This window comes from Styela clava, chromosome 5 (assembly GCF_964204865.1).
Source record: "Styela clava chromosome 5, kaStyClav1.hap1.2, whole genome shotgun sequence".
In the NCBI taxonomy this organism is placed as follows: Eukaryota; Metazoa; Chordata; class Ascidiacea; order Stolidobranchia; family Styelidae; genus Styela; species Styela clava.
Window position 1 is genome coordinate 17,414,309 of NC_135254.1, and position 20,296 is coordinate 17,434,604.

At 34.7% G+C, this 20,296-nt stretch overlaps 1 protein-coding gene across 11 annotated transcripts in view; it reads right to left on the bottom strand.

Moving 5' to 3' along the window:
• The window catches only part of LOC120344592 (uncharacterized), a 62,042-nt gene extending 42,923 nt beyond the window's left edge, over window positions 1-19,119 (bottom strand). For 5 of the 11 annotated variants that reach the window (XM_078112755.1, XM_078112747.1, XM_078112752.1 and 2 more), the window contains exons 1-8: window positions 18,837-19,119; window positions 5,058-5,159; window positions 4,524-4,622; window positions 4,008-4,106; window positions 3,334-3,432; window positions 2,229-2,414; window positions 886-909; window positions 19-117 (exon numbers count right to left, since the gene is read on the bottom strand). In XM_078112755.1, the coding sequence (XP_077968881.1) occupies window positions 19-117; window positions 886-909; window positions 2,229-2,414; window positions 3,334-3,432; window positions 4,008-4,106; window positions 4,524-4,622; window positions 5,058-5,159; window positions 18,837-19,004 (876 nt within the window). In that variant the 5' untranslated portion in view covers window positions 19,005-19,119. Of the gene's footprint in view, window positions 1-18; window positions 118-885; window positions 910-2,228; window positions 2,415-3,333; window positions 3,433-4,007; window positions 4,107-4,523; window positions 4,623-5,057; window positions 5,160-7,330; window positions 8,068-10,971; window positions 11,239-13,447; window positions 14,646-18,836 lie in introns of those variants that run through there. The other 6 variants (XM_078112756.1, XM_078112750.1, XM_078112748.1 and 3 more) reach the window with 4 other exon arrangements.
• Between the last annotated feature and the right edge of the window lie 1,177 nt (window positions 19,120-20,296).

The window sequence follows — 20,296 nt, forward strand, 5'->3', positions numbered from 1 at the left end:
TGATTTACCATAACTCACCCTTGCTGTAAAATCATGTGATGCTCCTCTGTTCAGCAACAATGATGCAACACTGACATTTCCATAATGTGCCGCTATATGGAGAGCCGTAAATCCACTCTGTGAAAACAGTTTTTTTTTTTTTGTAATAAAAAGTTCTATAACACGAAACAAAGAATCTAATTGTAATAATATTAATACATTATAATTAAGACAATTTTGGCCAAATTAACAATAAATTGATGGAAGCTATATCTTGAAAAAAGAAATGGTATAAAAAAAAAATTTCATATTAAAAATCAGCATAAGAATATGATTACTGATCAGTACTATTTCTACACTAATGTAAAATTACTTATTCAAGCCTGAGAGTGTCTAAGTAAAACCTAGGGTAGGTATGGGCATTCAGAATAAAAAGTAAGCAACTCTGATACAATTTTAAGAGTGACATCATTCTGATCACGTTTTGTGATTCTGGGACGCAGGTGCTGTGGAACAGTTGTTATTGCAATAGCCTTGTCTTGTTGACAATGGAGATTAAAGCATTAATTTGGTGCTGTGATAATCCAATCAATGCTCGCAAAGTTATAAGGGTCGTAATTGGAAAATAATTTTCAATTCAGTATAAATATCACAGATTTGGCAGAAACAAACCAATATACAAGCACTTATCCCTAAGCCATATACACTAAATCTATAAGCAAAAATCAAAGCTGAGTTAAGAAGGAAACACATCCGATTCTAATATGAAAATCCTTATCTATATCATTAAAAGTGGTAAGAGTTTAACATGCTTGGAAATTTTATATGAAAATTATAAATGCAGTAAATAGTAGATAATCCAAGAAACAATCAAAGATTTTGAAATAAAAATTCATTGTATCTTACCTCAGTTGCTCGATTTACAATCCACTGTTTTTGCATCAGAAATGATTTGAGCAAGCATGAAAAGTGAAGAAAACAAAAATGAGATTGAGCAAAACATGTTTCAAAAACTTATCACACAAAAACATTCTATGTATTATCTCATGCACATGCAGACCCTAGTACACATATATCAGTGGTTCTCAAAGTTGTTTGACCGGGGAGGGGTGGGGCAAAATTAGAAGCAGAACGATATCCGTGGGCTGAGAGAGGGAAGCGCTCACACAAGGGGTCGATAACGATATGTGTGATCATGATATCGGTATCATAACTTATCGATTTTAATCGGTAAGTATGTTGATAGGTATTTGTCTGTCTGTATGTCTGTTTGTCTGTTAGATGCACGCGATATCTAACGAAAGCGAGATTAAATCTGCTCCAGATTTTACATGTGCATTCATCTTATCTCGGATCAGAAGCCTATTGATTTTGGCCGAATTATGTCAGATAATTAGGGAGTTATTAAGTAATTAGTGATGGGACACAGGGTGTCACTATGGAGTAAGGGCGCTGTTTTGGGGGATCCTCTAACTTTCGATCGATAAGTCTTCGGTCTCTGACCGATATTCTCGTTTTATTATTACGAATATACACATGCTTGAACTGTGATAATGATGTAACTGGAAAGATTTAAAAAAATAAGTGTCAAACTATTTTACTAAAGTTCGGTGGGCCATATTAAATCGTTGGGCAGGAGGTAATTGGACCTCAGGCTGTGGTTTGAGAATCAATGACATATATAATCAGATGTAGCAAACTGATTTAAATTCGATTAGGAATGACTAAAGTTGATTATACAAAAATAGATATTTAAATATACCAATACATATGAACTTAAATGATTTTATCCATCTACTGTGCTATCTTAAATTGCTCATCTTCAATAATAATAATCATGATAATTTTGTTTTCAACTTTTTGTTTTCCGATTCATAATATCTGATAATAAATACTACTCACATAAAGTATATTCGACATAAATTTTTGAGAATAGTATAATATTTTAAATGGGAATTTTTAATCAGGCACAAAATAGGCTATGCATATTCAGATTTGGAGAAAAACAACACAAATTTATTCAGAATGTGTAAATTTATGAAAAATCAAAACAATTTTTCAGTGAGAATAAGAATATTTACTATTAAAAAACAACATGACTAAATGAGAGAAATGGAAAGCATTCAAAAGAGCACAAGAATATAACAATCATTCGCAAATACATAATTCACTAACAATAAGAATGATTCATATCAAAATGCTATGTTTAATCAAAAGAAGGATGTCAGAATACTACGATTTCACCCTACCTTAGATTTGACATCAGCTGAATGATCATTTTGGAGCAACAAAGCTGCAGCTTTTACATCATCTTTACGTGCCGCAATGTGCAGTGCCGGCAATTTTACACGACCTTTGACATCATTGTCAAGAAGAAGTGCAACAACTTTATCTTTTCCTTCTTGTAAAGCAACGGCAAGAGGTGTGAAACCATCCTACAGAAATTATAATGAAAGCTAGATGAAATGATGAATGCAGAAATCATTTCTAAACTATTTATGGTAAAGGCACCGCACAAATTAACACTATATTTTTATATTCAGATTCTAACATTTTGCCTAGTGGTGCAATCGGCTCTGCAGTGTGGCGCATCGAGATAAGCACTAAGATTGTGCTTGCCACCACACCTCTGATAACACCGCGAGTCCGCAGGTTCGAATCCCGTGGGGGATAATTACGGTATGTGCGAGAAGATCGATGAACTCCTCGCTGCAATAGGGGGGTTCACGTAAGAACCGCTGGTCGATTGCGGTTTCTTTCACAATCAAGTCAATGCATCTCTACCCGTCATGATCTGGTAACTCAAAGAGAGGCCGTGGTTTGCCATATGATCAAGTCGTCTCATCAACTTTCCTCTCATCGAGATAAATAAATATGTAAAATCATATCATATCATGGGCTCCTATACTGGTAAGTTGGATATTTTAGGATACAACCTCCATTAGTCAAGAGAGTTTGTTTAACTGAACAATTTGACCTCGTGAGGAAGCAATGTTAACTTGAACTGATGATGATAATATTAACTTTCAAAATCACTCAAACTAACATATGTGAGTGTGCGGATAACAGAATCTAATCAAAAAAGAACATATGAAAATAATAAAGTAGTATATAAAAAGAACGACGGTACAGAAGTATGTATACTAATATGAAGGTAACTAATTTTGTTCGCCTATTTTACATCAAGTTGTGTAAAGGGACTAAAACCTATGGGCCTAAGGGGGTATATTCACATGTCTAACACAGACAGTCCCCGAACTCAAACTACAATAAGTAAAATCGGAATAAAATTATGGCCTAACCCTAACCTGGTACACAGACTACAGCCTACGGGTGTACCAAAGGAAGCATTACCTCTGTTGAAATGCTTTGATTTGCTCCATTTTTCAGTAAATAATCAACAATCTCACTATGACCCTCTTGGGCAGCCATATATATTGGTGTAAAAGCATTCTGTGAAATAGATAATTGCATTATATGTTATGAAATATATGAATAAAAGCTGTTTAATAGTTTTGTTTTGACCACTCATAACAATCCAAAAAAATGACAGATAGTGCATGACATGATTTTCAGAGGTGTTGCTACCACGATGGGTAAAATGAAACATACCCCAGATTAAAAATTCCAGTTATTACGGACGTGATAACACACTACATATGATATGGAGAATAATATGGTATGATTGGGAACAAATACAATTTTAAATCCTCCTTAAGACAGATGAAAAAAAGATGACAAATGCCTATGTAATAGATTATAATAAAGTAAATTTTCAACAGTAATCCTTTTAGGATTAATTTGAATTTAGAATTCATTATCAAAGTGTATCATGCTATCAGAATTAGCATGATCTAATTCAGATGACATCGTGTCATTAAAACAATAGAGATGTTAAATAAAGAGACTTCTCTATGATCTCCTATCAAGTGGTTAGTTGATTAAAAATTTACTTGAAATCAATCCTGTTTAGCTGTGAATTAGTTTTGGAATACTCATCATCAAAATCTATAGTAAATAAAATATACCTGTGCTATTGAATTAGGATCTGCTTTGTTCTCAATTAACACTTTGATGACATCAAGTTTACCAGCCAATGATGCAATGTGAAGAGCTGTGTTTCCTCTCTAAATGACAATGTTGTATAAAATAACAAAAAACTGAGAATATACAGAAAAACATATCAGCACCAATAATGACCATATGTAAATAATCATTATATCTAACTTTAAAATTAAATCATCATATAGTTCTGAGGATACAGGAAAATTACATGTCGCATCAGATAACAACATTCCAGAGCATTATATCCTCAGTACGCAAAACATACAATTTTCACACGATATTATATAATTACAATTTAATTTCCTAACTTCAAATATTGTGTCCTATACACAGAATATTCAAAATAAAGTAAGAATTATTACACCCAACCTTGGTAACATAAAAATCAGTTATACATTTTTGAACGGTATAAGAATCGAACCTAAAATACCTTATAGGCTATCTATGTTTACTTTGTATTCCTTCTACAAAAATATTACCTTTGTTGCTTGGTTAATTGAAATATTCCTTTTAATCAATTCTTTCACAACCTGTGTGTGACCTTCTTTTGCCGCCAAATGTAAACAATTCAAGCCGCTCTAGAAAATATGAATAATAATAATTCAATTACTATTGAAAAACCCTACAATTATTGATGTGTTAGTATCGTATGCATTTGTATAAATTTGAAACCCCAAACCTACATTTCCGCAATGGGGGATAAATTTTACTTTGTATTTCTAAAGGATTACTGATATTTTTAGTTCACCAATATTATTATTACTATAATATCTATTTTTGCACACACCATAAACTGTATAATAGGGGTGCGACTTGCGCATAACACTAGCTAAGGTTTATTACATCATCATTCATTCATCATTTATTCATTAAAGGTTGAATGAATAAAGTAGTTTGGGGGGAAAAAGAGTTCTAAATTAGGCGAAGCGAGGAATTTAACGAAAATGGTTTATTTTAATTGTTCAGAGCATCATTCTAGGCAAACATAAAATAATCAAGAAAACACCACATACTGAATTAGATGTGTTGATGTCTATTTTCTCTTCATCCAATAGTACAATCAATCTTTCTGCATTTCCACTTTTTGCTGCTCGCAGCAGACTCCCTCCGCTTCCCTATTAAAAACAAAGAATATTTTTGTTGAAATTCAAATGCTTACACTATTTAATAATACTTATATTTTAGATTTCTTTATATTTTTAATTTGCTTAGGTAGTAAGAGTAAGAACATTCAGTATAGGTTCTTTTGAATCATATCAAACAAAATTGACAAATTTTTTTCTCAAGATTCGACACAAATTTATTCACACAATTTAGTTTTCAGATTTCTGTATATTTTCTATGTGCTTGAGTAGTAAGTACATTCAGTATAGGTTATTTTGATTTACATCAAACAGTAATAAAAATACCATTATCTCAAGATTTCACATAAATTCAGAATAGATACAACACCAGAATTTAAAAAAAACTTAGATCTGGTTCAAAACCAACATCTCGGTTAATGGTGCACAATAAAAATTAGGTTACTTTTAACAGATGTTTTTCAACTTTGTTGCATTCTTATATAGATCAAATTATATTATGCTTGTATGTATAATGTGGAGAAACACTAAGAATTTGTTCATACTAAATCTGACATTGAATGTTTAGAATAGAGTGAGGAATTTTGAAATTTGTCAATTTTTTTCCTTTTTTCACATATAGCAATACATAACACATTTCAAAACATTACTTAATCAGATGGATTACAAAAGTACATCAGTCCTATTTGCACCCGGCTGGACGAATGATCAGCAGGGAATTACTCATTTGTTTGTTCAGTGTACAAAGCCATACAATATTCAGCAAAGAGCAGTTTCCGATTGGATGAGTTCCGGTCAGAATTCTTGGTATCAGCTTTTGATAATAGCCCTTTTTGTCCTTTAGTTATGTCAAATATGGTACATTATAAATAATTTAAAATGATTTATTCGATTCCAGAAATGCATTGAGATTAATGTGATCCCAGAATTAAAATCAATGTGTAAGTCTCAAACTTGGATGGTTTATAATATGTGCGAAGGGCGGTGTCGCAAGTCAGTTGAAAATAAATTTATTCTTATTATGTTTTTTGCGTTCATTTTTCATGAAATCGAAAACGATCAATCCGTTATACCACTCCAATTGCAATCAAGAGGTCTGATAATACCGAACTATCTCATATGTGGGCCGCTAACGAAGAGGGTATAAGATTTCCAAGGTAGGACGATAATTTTCCTTTTTTTTTCAGAAATTTTCGCGCGGCTATAAATCCCCCAATTGTTTAATTTGACATGTGGGATAATTCGGAAAATATTAAATTACAAACTTACGATCGTCATTCTAAAATAAAGCGCGAGGGCAATTACTCAGATTGAATGTACAGATTCGTTTTCTTATACGCAAAACAAGCACGGTCCAATGATGAAATGCAAAACCAGTCTATGAGCCTGCTACGTCAAAATATTTAGAATAGGCAACTTCGCACAATTGTCGATAAATTTGTATGTTCTCAGAGCAATGGAATTCTCTGTCGAAGAGATGATTGTTTATCACATAGTTGCATGTGGCGAATAGCATATTAACACAGAATGACGGTGAAGTATACCGGAGAACGACGTTATCATTACTCTTTGATTCTATTACGTTTGACTTCGTAACCAAAATATTCTAATAAAATTGTAATAAAGGCTTTCCAAATCATACTGAAATTGGCCTTGGCGGTGATGTGAAAGCCTGTATTTATTCTATCAAAATCCTTACTCATTTTGTACGGAAAAATTAAATAATCAATTAAATGTTCAGTTCAATGTTACGCGAGCATCGCAAGAGTAATCTGTTACTATAACGTAGCCATAATAACAAGGACGTAAACTAGTTATTACGCGCGCTATTTTTTATCATATCGATATACGGTCGACGACATTCGTATCCTACGGTCAAATTATATGTTGCTACGTTACCGCAATTTCTCTAGGATGCGGTTACGGTAGAAATAATTTTTGATCCGACGATCATAAACTAGAGATTACTGGCAATATCGCAGTTCATATTAACTTGGACAACTTCGACTAAATTTGCGTTGATTTAGAGAATTTTCCTCAGAAAACGGTAATAAACAACGTAATATCACCTTGTCGGAATTCCCTTTATATACTTAGCATTGGGTTAATAAAAATGTTCAAATATACAAAATATGACTTAGTAGCACCATTGACATGATATAAATGCAATTATGACTATCTGTATAATCACACCAGAAACTCACATTTGTCGAATTAGAGGAAACGGAATCCGGTCGCTTAACCATGTCTAACTTTATTCTTCTTTGTTGCCCACAACTGAAATCCTTGGAAAAATTTTCTATATACAAATACTAACTATATCCATCGTCCGCTTGGACAAAAATAAACGATCTTCGGTGTGAGATACGGCGACTGAAAAAACTCTCGACATCTAGAAGCAACAGCGACGATATCAATTGGCGGAGAATGCGCAGATCCTATACCAACGAAACGTATCGATCGGCACTTAACTGAATTACTATCGACCGCCTGTCTACCAATAGTCTTCTCGAATGCCCCTTGTAATTTAGTATTAAAAGCATTGGTGCTATCCACGAAAAAACGGAAAAGCGGCCTGATCTGCCGATCCACCAAGCGCAAACTAAAATAAAAAGCATAGGAGGCAACATGCTCATTTACACATTCAATACATCGTCATTATATTTCCAGTCCAATAAATACTGCTTTGGGTTTGTTTTCAAATATTTAATATAGATTACAAAAATTCCAGTTAATTGTATTATGTCTGATAAGACTGCCGGCATATTATTACTAACATCGCAATCCATAATTCGAACAATGGTTACACAGTCCCGCCCACCTCCCGACATTTTATAGTACATGTATTTCCCATATAGTCTCAACTCAAAATATATGTATATATAGTCTATTCACATGCATGAACGCCATTAGAAATTGTCTCATGTTGAGGATGCCACAACACAATTCCGCATTTGGAAACAATAATTAATAGATCGATGAGGTCGAAAGTTGTTTCTCCATATTCTTTTGACCATGACGACGCTTCGCATCATCGATTGACAAGTCTTTCGAGGGCGAATTATTCATAGTTCATTGCCATTTGTATAATGCGAATATTATATTCACTGTGCTTATGCGATGGAGTGTATAATTGGATATTCACTGCTCGAGCGAACTTTTTCAAAGTTCAACGGTAAAGCGGTATGAATAACATAAATTTCAAATATTTGAAACTGATCTAGATGTACATCCAAACCATGAATTGCAAATTTTGAATTAACAAAATAGGAAATAATTCATGGTACTGGTATGAAACAGCTAAAAGGTATAACGAGGTGTGTGTGTCGTAAGACTATTTTGAGCAATAAAAATCGAAACTTCTTACGAAATTCTTGTATGTTGGGGCACAATATGTACACATTCATACATAATAAACATATAAAATTTTTAAATGTTCTCAGTGAGTCGGTTGGTTCTTATGTACAATGAGGTTGTTGGCAAATTCATCCGATAACACTGAATATAAAAAATATTGTCAATGACTTTCACGGTTGGGCTTGCAATCCAAATGTTGCGACCTGTGCAAAAACAAAGTCCCCAGTTTGTATTTTATGAATACCACGACAAAAAATTCCGATAGATTTTGAATTGATCGAGCAGCTTAGCAAAATGATGAATTAATGGTCCCCAAACGCCATAAGCATGAATTATTGGGTTGAAGATAGGTAGCAATTAAATTTTAGCGTAGATGCAAACGCAATCAATCAAGTGTATTATGCACAAGGCTTGCTCTTACTACATGCTTAATGTGCGAGGAAAATCTGTTGAATGCTACATGGTCAATCATAAACATACATTAAATTCCGACTTTTACTTAACAATAACTTATCAAGCCCTACATGTTTTACCGAAAACTTGTAGTAAAATTATACCCCACACAACAGCTGCATTATGCATTACTTAAAAGTCCGCTTCTTTCTTCGCGGATGTTGCATTATTTATGAATGTCTTCCTATAAATAATTTAAAATTCAGCAGAATAAGTTATTTCCGAATGCGAAACGACCATCCCTTCCCATCGTCAAAACAAAAGATATGACGACAACAAAATGTCAAAGTAAATTGGTATTGCCCATAAATTGCATTTCAGTTATACCGTTTTGGGCGCAAGAAGAAAACTGCTATGAGCTTAATTTTTTTGTCCGCTAACACTGATTGATAGGCGTATTGTACTAATATGAATAATCTTTCTCCATTTTATGTCATAAAATCATTCAAGCGTGAATAGCGCAACAATTGAATGACAGTTTTTTTAATCGGCGTTAACCGCAATAAAACAATGACAGAAATTCGACACGTAACACACACATACAATATAAAACATTTTCAGTAAAACAGTATTCCAATAGGAAATTTTCCGATTTGTCAATGGCATATTCAAAGTCTATGTCAATATACGTAAGAAGACAAATTTCTCATTAACGCTGGTCGCACTCTGGAGTTTATTCAAATGAAGGATGGAAATAGCCAATTCGTTAAACCCAAATTAAATTCCAGGAAAGCAAGTTTTACCCAAGAAAGCGCCTTTTTGAAATTGCACATTAGGTTATGCCTTTTCCTGAGAGCGACCCTCGTCCTCAGATATTTATTTGTGTTTCTGTGAACAACCATAATAGATTGATATGCAATATCAGTGATAGCTTACAACTGTGTTTCCCAGCCTGGGTTGGTTGCCTGAAAATTTTCTTGGGTCGCTTGTTTTTTTCAACAAAAGTCTAAAAGTTACTAATTTTATTTTCTAGTAAATTTTATTCTTTATTTTATGTTTGGTATTGAAGTGTTACTCAATAGTAATTCTATACGTGGGAAGTATCACAGCGTAAAATCTTTGCAGCATTTATTTTGTTTTTCTTAGGTAAAGCCACGCCACGATTTTAAAACCTCGCTGAGGGCAAACTAGAGCAGCTTCCTCACTTTGTTTTATATTAGTCATTCAATTTTGCGGCCATAAAAGTGATACATCTCTACATTTCATTTAGTATTTGAGCATATCCTTGAGTCGCAAGATTTTACAAAATTTATTTTTTAAAAAATTTGGGTCGCTTGAAAAAAAGATTGTGAACCACTGGTTTGATGTTTCTGCTAGATTCTGAGTGGCCTGACTTTGGATCTCTTCCAAATCAAGCCATTATATATGCGATAGTTTTCAACAAAAAACTATCGAGCTTTGGTCTCGTTTGTCCTATAGCAGAGTAGAATGGTTCATTAGTATTTAGCAATCGGAAACAATTGAGTGACCATAATTGAGATCAGGCTCAAACTGGAAGAATGAATAATGTAGCTACATGAAAGTGGATAAAAATTAAAAACTATTCTCTAAAGTACTATACTATTTCTGTCATCCGAACCTATGAAAATATTTATCCAAAAGCATCATCCGGCGTGCAACTATTCGTTCAAATTCAAAAGGGTTGGGCGGTTTAGAGAGTCAAACATTTGGATGACTTTAATACAATACTGACTCGTCTCTAAAAGTTCAGCCATCTCATAATAACACACGAATACTTCATATTAGCCCCCTATACGATGATGCGATTGAACGAAACGATTTTTAACAATTCAGTTGATTAATTGAAGCCGCAAACCGCTTACAACCTAAATCGCGGGGTCAGACTAACTGGGCTACTTTTATTTAGTCTGCAGGTTTGAAAATAGTGCAAATATAGAATATATAACTGTGAAAATGATTGGAAATATAGACGAAATTTGTTCTAGCAATAAATTTTCTGTTCAACTTGCTTTAGGTTTTCTGAATGATGTTCTAACTAACCGACCAAAGTACCCAGTAACCCATCTCAACTTACTTGTATTGATTCTACAACAGTGCTGCGCCGTAGCTTACTTTGATACTTAGGAGCATTTCTGTTAATTTTTTCTCCAGAAACTGAAGATGCATCTTTATTTTCAGCCATCATGTTCAAAAGCCGCTTCTCATACGAGCAAAACTGACACGCACATTACAAACTTAAGAAACAACGACATGACTATCCCCTCGGACCGCGCTAGGTCGAGTCCTTGAATAAACAATAATTTAATGATTAACGTTGTATGGCTTCACAGTCTACGTTCGCGAAATTACGTTTTTGCAAGCGGTATTATCACAAACGTCGGAGCGGTTCCGTGCTAAAATGGGTTTATAGATAAAAACGGGCGATGTACTGTAAGTACTTATGTAACGCCCTTTGGGTGTTTGATCGCAGTAACGTGTACATTGTGGCTATTAAAGGTGTTGCAAGCGCATTTTGCCGAAGTGACAGCGCGCCAAAACACACGAATACGTCACTTTCAAACAAGACCAGTCGAGCGTAACAGAAAAAATAATCGAACCATTGTTCACCTGTGTCAGGCAAACACCAGAATCAAATACTACATATAATGGCAGTGAATTAACTTTAACATATATAGACTGCTGTTCAGAACAACTTAATACATATATTTATTGCGGATAAGAACGTTGATTAGGAATAGAGAAAATCTAATCCAAAGCACAATGTTGCTAATAATGGAATAATGACATCTCAATTTTTGATAATATACTAGCGCTTCATCAAATTTGCTGGTGCTCCTGTCAAAAGCATCTAGATATCGAGGTGATCAGAAGTATATTTTTTATTATAATACGTATGCACATATAGTAAGCAGGTGCGACAGAGAAATAGGCAATGGTTTGTAGAGTATTGGTAGTGGTACCAGACTACATACTATGCAATAATTGAGTTGTCATGTTCAATAGTTCATGCACTTTAAAGTATAAAACTCCGAATCAAATGCGATGTTATGTTTCGTGTTATCAAAGATAAAAACTGCAACAAAACTAGTTTTAGTAAACACATCTTAGTGGTAAAATTATCGTTCTTAAAATATCTTCCTCAATTCAGACATGCATCCACATTAAATTCGAATAGGGACATTCACAATTATCTGATGTGGAGTCAGGGAAAATTTACATTCAACTCCGATTCTAGGCGCCCAAGTTGAAAATTTTTTGGCTTCGAGTCCATAAGACAAAAACGTTGGCTTATGCAAGCCTTTTTTAGAGGACTGTTGAAAACGCTTAGTAAACTTGGGTCTCTATAGGAAATTTTTACCCCTTCCACCACCACCAACAAAAGTTTGAAATTTAGACTGCCGAGAATTCCGACTACGACTTCCGAATGAAATATCAATCTAGTAAAAACATGCCAACACCAACTTCACCGCCCTCAACAATACACTACTTAAATTGACGATTGCAGAGAGCACGATTACAAATTAAACCAAGCTATACATATATACCAATGCTATGTTTGAAATGCGGTGGCTTTCTTTAAAAGTCTATGTGTAGAATACATATGTACAGTGAATCCAATTTAAAATTTCTGTTTTCATTCATTTGTTTTAGGTAAATTATATAATACCGTGTGCATACCAAACGAATTCATTCAATAGCATATTTTATCAAGGACATGCGATTGATAACATATAGTCTCGGGATTTCAATGTTACAAAACATGTATATAATATTAGCATTGCGCTATCTGCGAATCAATGTACACATATATATAAATTACAAATTTTCTTACAGTCTGAGGAATCGCAATAATTCGGTAGTAATATTTACAATAACGGAAAATCTGCTATTACAAAATGAATATTTTTAGTTGATAAAATGCTGCACCCGATTATTCGGAAAAGCGGGATGAGGAAGCAACGAGAGCTTTCGAGAAGCCCGTGATTCCAAATACGTCAAGTGATAATGACTTCTTACGCAAAATGATATTTATATTTATTTGCATTTGTGAATTTCGAGTGAAAATACACAGTTTAATAGGTACCCTTGGATAACGTCAACCGAGTTGTTTCCAATTTTCTTGCCGCGTGGTTTATCAATACTTGAACGCATAGCATTGTCAAAGTTATGTATATTTTATGATATATTATTGCAATCTCTAATAAGGATAATAGAATTACAGCTTATCACGGCGTCGTGCCGCTCCAGAGGCGTAATTTAACTTATATAGTATGAACATATGTTTCGAATTTTGGAGGCAAATTTTGAAATATAATTCGTCTTTAAATTTAATGAATTTGAGAACAATGAAACTTTACGATCGACACTAATTTAGAGCTGATCCAATTTTACTATTTCGCTGTCACAACAACGAAAATTGCTTGACGATCGGTTTCTTATGATCGCTAAACGCCGAGGGCAATCCTTTAGCGACGTTTGTTATTGAAGATAGAGAAGACTCGATATAATATATCTTGTTTTGTCAAGTTTGGGAGAATAAAATTACTCACCTGATCATCGCTCTCAGTTGATGCTTTCTCTTGAGGCATGCTATCGACGTTTTAGACTCCCGTACTTTTCAGATATTACCATGAATTCCAAAACAATCGACTGTCAATAACTCTGACATAACACGCCGGCTACGCTGTACTAAATATTCACACAACACTCAGTCGCTTACATAAATGGAAACGACAATCCCTCGAGAATTAGTTTGGATTTTAGCGTAATAGGGCGTCGAGTGCTCTCCAACTATCACGAGAGTCGAGACTGAAAGCACACGACAACTAGCTTCTTTTTCTTGGCGTCTAGCTACAGTATGTTGGCCTATTACCTTGCCTGAAAAGTCATCTAAACCAAGTTTAGGCAAGTCAAAGTTATGAGAAAATTTTATTTACGACGCGAACGTACGGTTCTAACGGCGGGATGACGTAACCGCCAGAAACGTCATAAATCATTAAAATGCAGAGCCTTTCCACGCCTTTCCCAAAGAGAATATCGAATGAACTAGATTCCAGTTTTCGACTGGAATGAAATAAACGCCCTCTTTTGAAAAGGCCACAGTAGATACAGAGACTCAAGTGTAGTGTGCATTCCCTCGCACACACGTTTCTATTGTTATCCTCCCATGTGTGACGGCGTTTAAAAAACCCTCGCAGTTCACATCAAAATATCGACTGCGGTTCACAGAGGTAAAACCGGGTCTCGTTATTCGAGGCACAAAAGGTGAGTACTGAGGAATGCTTTTAGATTAAACACTGCAAACTGATCTTGCGCGCCGAAAAGGCCGCGGAGTGTCATTCGAAAATCGGGAGCCTTACTACATTTTGTATCATTCAATTACATCAATTCAACGTAAATATATAGTGATGTCTACGATCGCCAATTTTTAATTAGTCATCGCCGCACACTGTATTGAAGAAATATAGCGGTAGATATTTATATTATTGATCAAAACAATTACGGATTTCGATTATTAAGGCACCAACCACATTGATTTTTTAACGCCGGTTCTATAGCGTCGTAGAATCGAAATACACTGAAATAGCGTATAGTTTAGTTTAGATAAACAGCATAAAATTAACCATAAATATTAGGAAAATATGACAAAAATACCACTCCATAATCTGCACTGATCGTGTTTAAATAGTTTTATAATACTTTCAGTAAATTGTGGAATTCGGGAAAAATTTGTATCACTAGGTCATTCATTCGTAACAAAGCATTGTCCCCACAACATACGAAGTCGCTACTTTATGAATACATTACTATGCAAATTTTAACTGAATAACAATTTAGCTACCAATCGACGACTTCATCAGCTAATCTGTGAGCTCAATGGTGAAGATTTCAAACCGCATACTCTGATATTATTACAACTTGCCAGTATTCGCATTGTGGTTAGCTATAGCTTCTGGGCTCGGTTGGCTTGATACCTCGTCTAATTTATATTAATAATTACTCAAATGATAAAGAAATATTGCGTAGTTTTAAGGACGCCTTGTGATGAATCGTATTTACTTGAAAAGTACAATCCTAATTATTTACTCGGCATTTTGAAACAACAGAGTTGGACTGCCAACCTTTTTAGAAGTAATGAACAATTCAACTTTTTTAGAAGTAATGAACAATTCAACCTTTCTCTTACTCAAACCCAAAGCGCATTACCGGGTGGAGATCAATATGGTTGACCAATGACATATTTCACCCACGATCATGAACACTTGTAAGGCATGAAGTATGCCAACCAAGAATGCATATTTAAAAAATAAATTATGATGAAAAATTGAACACATTTATTAACCGGTTGGGCTTCATTATTGGGAACATATCACATAACGAGGCGGTTCCCAAACTTTTTGTTCGTGCGGCGCCAAATTATCAGGGAAAAATCTCACAACGCACTTACACGAGAAACAAAATGCTGAAAAAATTACCCGTGTTTGCTAAACTAGGCTCAACAGATAAATAAACTGCAGCTCACGAAATTGCAGCAAGTAGTGTCTATCTCCATTGTTTTGTACCAACAGAGACATACGACACTAAATACATAAAGTAAACGACATAGAAAGGTAAAATTATTTTTTTATACACAACATTTAACATAAGAAACAATAAAACATTTATAATAAATACGATATATAAAATATTCAATCATATTTTAGTTATGTTCAACACAATTCTGTTAATTTTAGAGGCGCACCCTGTGGTAACCGCTATCATAGCGTATTGTTGGCGACATCTAGTGCTTAAAATGTGTACAAAGTAGAGATGTACCGATACCACTTTTGTCGCCGATACCGATACAAACTAAAAACGCCGATACCGATATGCCGATATTACAAAACGACCAATATTCCGATATCGATACTATGTAAATATTACTTCAAGTGTGCAGGGCAGACGGGTTAAAGCACTAGTATTTGAGCGTTATTCATAGTGCACATTATTTCAGATGAAAAAGGGATATGACACATCGTAAGAAATTGATGTTTGGGATTCAGATGCATTAATTAATTACAATGCGAATATCGTTTTTAGTGTTTATAGGAATATCAGAAATATCGCCCACACATCGTATCGTCGCCGTCCACGTTTTAATTGAAAGCCTTTCACATATATTTCGTTTTATGTTTTATCGTAATCGTGCGTCGCGACAATAAGTTACAGCGCATATGAAAGGATTTCAATCAGCGCTGGCTAGAAATACCAATAACACGTCGAGGATGTTTCTGATTTTATTATTTCATAATATATTATAAATATTATCGTTATTTCGAGATAGTCTGGGCGGCCACGGCAATAAATCTATGAGGAAATTGTGTAGTTAAACAAAATTAAACACAACATTCAATATCTGTGTAGAGAGATAATTGTGTCGGAATTTAACTTAACGATATCGATGGACTAAATGACACTCGCACTTGGCGATAAACAGTCAGAATGTATAACTGTGCCAAAAAGTGCGTGTTCTGTTAATAATAACGACTTCGATTCTACCCCATGATTTAAAAATGGGAGCCTAGTACTTTTAGTCAGTTAGTCAGTTAAGTCAAGTTAGTTAGTTTAGTCAGTAAACACCACCATTTATGGGTTAAAATACCGTAATGCTAATGCTTATGAAGTCTCTTTTCGTAGATGCAAGAAAATCACAATTTCAATTGTATCACACATGCATTATGAGTCGGAATTATGACTGCTTTACAATGATAACACGATCAAAGCCTAATTTCTATGTTCCTGGATTTTATAAAAGTGAATAGTATTCATGCGGGGGATTTTACAATGTATTCGGAATTTCAGTATCGAAAATATTTTTTAGAATGTATTCGAAATAGTCGATGGGTATGGCCATCCCTGCTCATAAGGTTTGGCTACCAGGGTGGTAAAATAAATGAATGTTTAGCCTACCTACCCTATCAAATTGATACATTGATACATTGGATTGAAAACCACTACTATTGTCATGCTTTTATAACCTTTTTATATTCTTGTGAAAAACGAAAATAGAGCCAGGGATGGATACCTGCATCCAGTTATGAATAAGGATTATTATTAATCCAAGTTATCATTTCTATTACTACGTATCGTCACTATTACTGTGGTATTGCGATTCGCAATTACAAATGCTTTAAAATTAGTAATTGCCAACTTTTTCACATCAGAATATTTGTAATATGTGCGTAAAAACCAAAACGTAGGCTTCAAATACTGGATACAAGCTACGCGACCAATGCACATTCCAATTTAATGGTTGTGTTTTCTATATTTACAATGCTTCTGCTTCACATTGTAATTTACTCATATTTTGCTACTGTTCAGTGCACACTTTGTGAACACCCGTGGATGCATAAACAATCATTTTAGACGAAATATTACGCTAGCAAATTGGACAACAGACACTCTTACTAGCTAACGGACTCAATAATTATATATATATACTATATTATAGGGCACGTCATAGGAATATATTTCTCGCTATCATCGGAAATTTTGTTTGGACATTTCGAGTAGCGCAATATGGCAGAAACTTTTATTGATCAAAATAATATCATCCCATAGGAATAGGAAGGTTAAATCCGTTGACACGCAAATAATTTTGACCACAGGTTGTCGTTGGATTTCGTCTGTCAGTAAGATCGACGACATCGCCGCCAACATCTCATGAATATTTATTGAATTTTATCGGCTCAAGAATTACATCGATTTTCTTTTTGTAAACGTTGGCGTTACCCTGAAGTGTCGACCCAATAGCTGGGGTTGTTTCGTGATAACACGTCGAATGTAACTTGGGCATCAACCTTGTGTATTACCCCATATCTAGGCAATGTTTTATAGTAATGCAACTAGATAGTGGGAATTTTCAGCTTTCATTATTATCATTTTAGAACGCAAGGTATAAATTATCATTTAATTTTGAAGCATTGCATCAAAAACATTGAAATTACCAATTTCATGTAAATATTTGGAAAAGAATAACTTCACAATTTACTTTACTTTACATTTTTTTCGAAATCAACACTCCCCAAAATCTGTGATGATTAAAGGTGTCGTGTCATACACGGTAGACATTTGTTCACGTTGCAGGGATTGCCGATCAGAATTTATTGCCACAAACATAGTTGGTAAGATAGGCATTAAGTAGAAGTTACTTAGAAGAGAGAGTTGGTAAAAAGATAATTGCTTTAATAATGAAAATCTGTAGAATTTGGGTATCACAACGAAAAGGCGCAATATGAAATCGTATCGCTCAGGGCTAATATTGCAAATATTTTCGTGATATTGAGCATATTTAAAATCTGTTTGAAAATGTTTGAAAAATAAGATTGGCATATAGTCTATAGCTCAGTGGTTCTCAAACTTATGATCTACGGCCTTCTTCTTAGGTCTCTCAACAATTGTGGGAACTTCTGTACAAAGCCCCCGCCCAAAAAACACTACGCCACCGCTCAAAATTGCAAAATCGTAATTTTTAATTTTGGGCGAAGGTTAGGAGTGCAGATTGCGCTGGAAATTCACATTTTCAAACCATTCTTAACCCAAAACCTAACTAGATAATTGCTAATTTGGTTTTTTAAAACGTGGTGAGGGTGTTTTCCCACATCAAGTAATTTTTGCATTAGTGGCGGGGGATGTTTACACAAAATCCCAATTGTGGACCCTCTTATATAATAATACATAGTTTTGCTTTTATCGTGTTTCTATCATCTTTTTATATCGCTCGGCACGTTTATCAATTGGAAGACAACAAACGAAAGTGATAGATTAAATAAAATTGCAGTCAAAGAATGGAACAAATCACAGTCAATTTGCTGGTACCTATTGAAAGCTTTTGCTCGTGGCATTGAAAAGCTCTGAGTGGCGAGTAAAGAAATAGAAATATAAAAAAATTGGATGCACCTTCGATTTCTCTTTTCCGTGTCTTCGTCTTCTGTGCCCGTTGCTTCTATGTGATGTTTCTCGCTTGGCATTATCCGTTATTGCGGATTTTACAACTTCGCTTTTTTGAACTGTGGAGGTCTTCGAGGCCTTGACCCTCGACATAACAAAAGCTGCGCTCTTAGGCATTTTGTTGGTTTGTCGGTCGCACACTAATCCAGATATAAAAATTTAGTGTCTCATATTGTCAATAGCGACTTCTGTTTACATTACAGAATAAGAACCACGTTTCCTGTGAAGTGGTTTTAATGATCTAAAATACAGAAAACACACGTAGATAGGTCAAACATAAAATGTCACAAACGGATAATTAACAAAATATGGCATAAAAAGAGTGCTGTTAGGGCCCCAAACGCGCTATAAGATAGGCGCGCGTCACGTATATGTACGTTACTTGCTTTTAGATAGCGTTTTGGCGTCCTGTGTTGAACATGACCCCAAGCAGCAACCCATAAAAGAATCCTCACATGTTTTTTGAACAATTCCGTGTAAAGTGGTTCATGCATAGGATAAAGTGAAATTGAAACCTCAAAAGTGATAAAATCGATAATTATGAAAGAAATCACCGCACTTCTTGAGCGATCAGCAATAGTGAGATCTCTGATACTTGCTGATAAGTTGTGGATGACGGTATATAACAATGAAAAATAGATGCTAGTGAAAAGCATACACGAGGCTAATAAATTTCCATTATCAGCAGACAGAAATTATTCCCCAATTCGAGCGCGTCTTCTTTTATCTAACTTGAAGTTACTATAGGAAGAACCAATTAACTGCTACGCTGCGGAACGAATTGGGAAAATAAATCACAATCTCGAAGGTCGGGCATTCCTAAATGTTGTTTTAAAATTCAAAACCAACACTGTACTTGCTAGACAATTACAAGACTCTAAAAATATAGGTACTTCTTATATCCCCAAACTAGCTCAAAGGGGACGAAACTAAACACCCCGCATCAAGACCCCACTCGGCTTTGATATTGGACTGGGTTTCAATGACAATTTGTTATCTGAATTGGTCCACTAATCTGGGGAAAAGTCCACCTACCGCCATGCTGATATGCTGATAATAGACCCCCTGCACGTCCGGCGGTTTGCTTATGCTCGCAATTGTAATGACAAAGCACTTACCGGTCGAAAGCAATCAGGTTAGAGAAAAAGTCTAAATTAGATCTTTCGGGAATTGACATTACTTTCGTTAGTTAAATGTAGGTTTTCGGTCGCACAATGATGAATATTTTTTGTTGTAAAATTACGTTCTTTCAAATCGTCCAGAGCGGGCTGCATGAATATTACTAATCATAAAAACAGTTGTTTATTGATAATCGTAAGGACTATGAGTGATGCGAAGCAAGTGGCAGTTTATTGAAACGATAGACCGCTAGTTAGAATGTTAAGTAATGAAACTTGCTCACTGCTCCT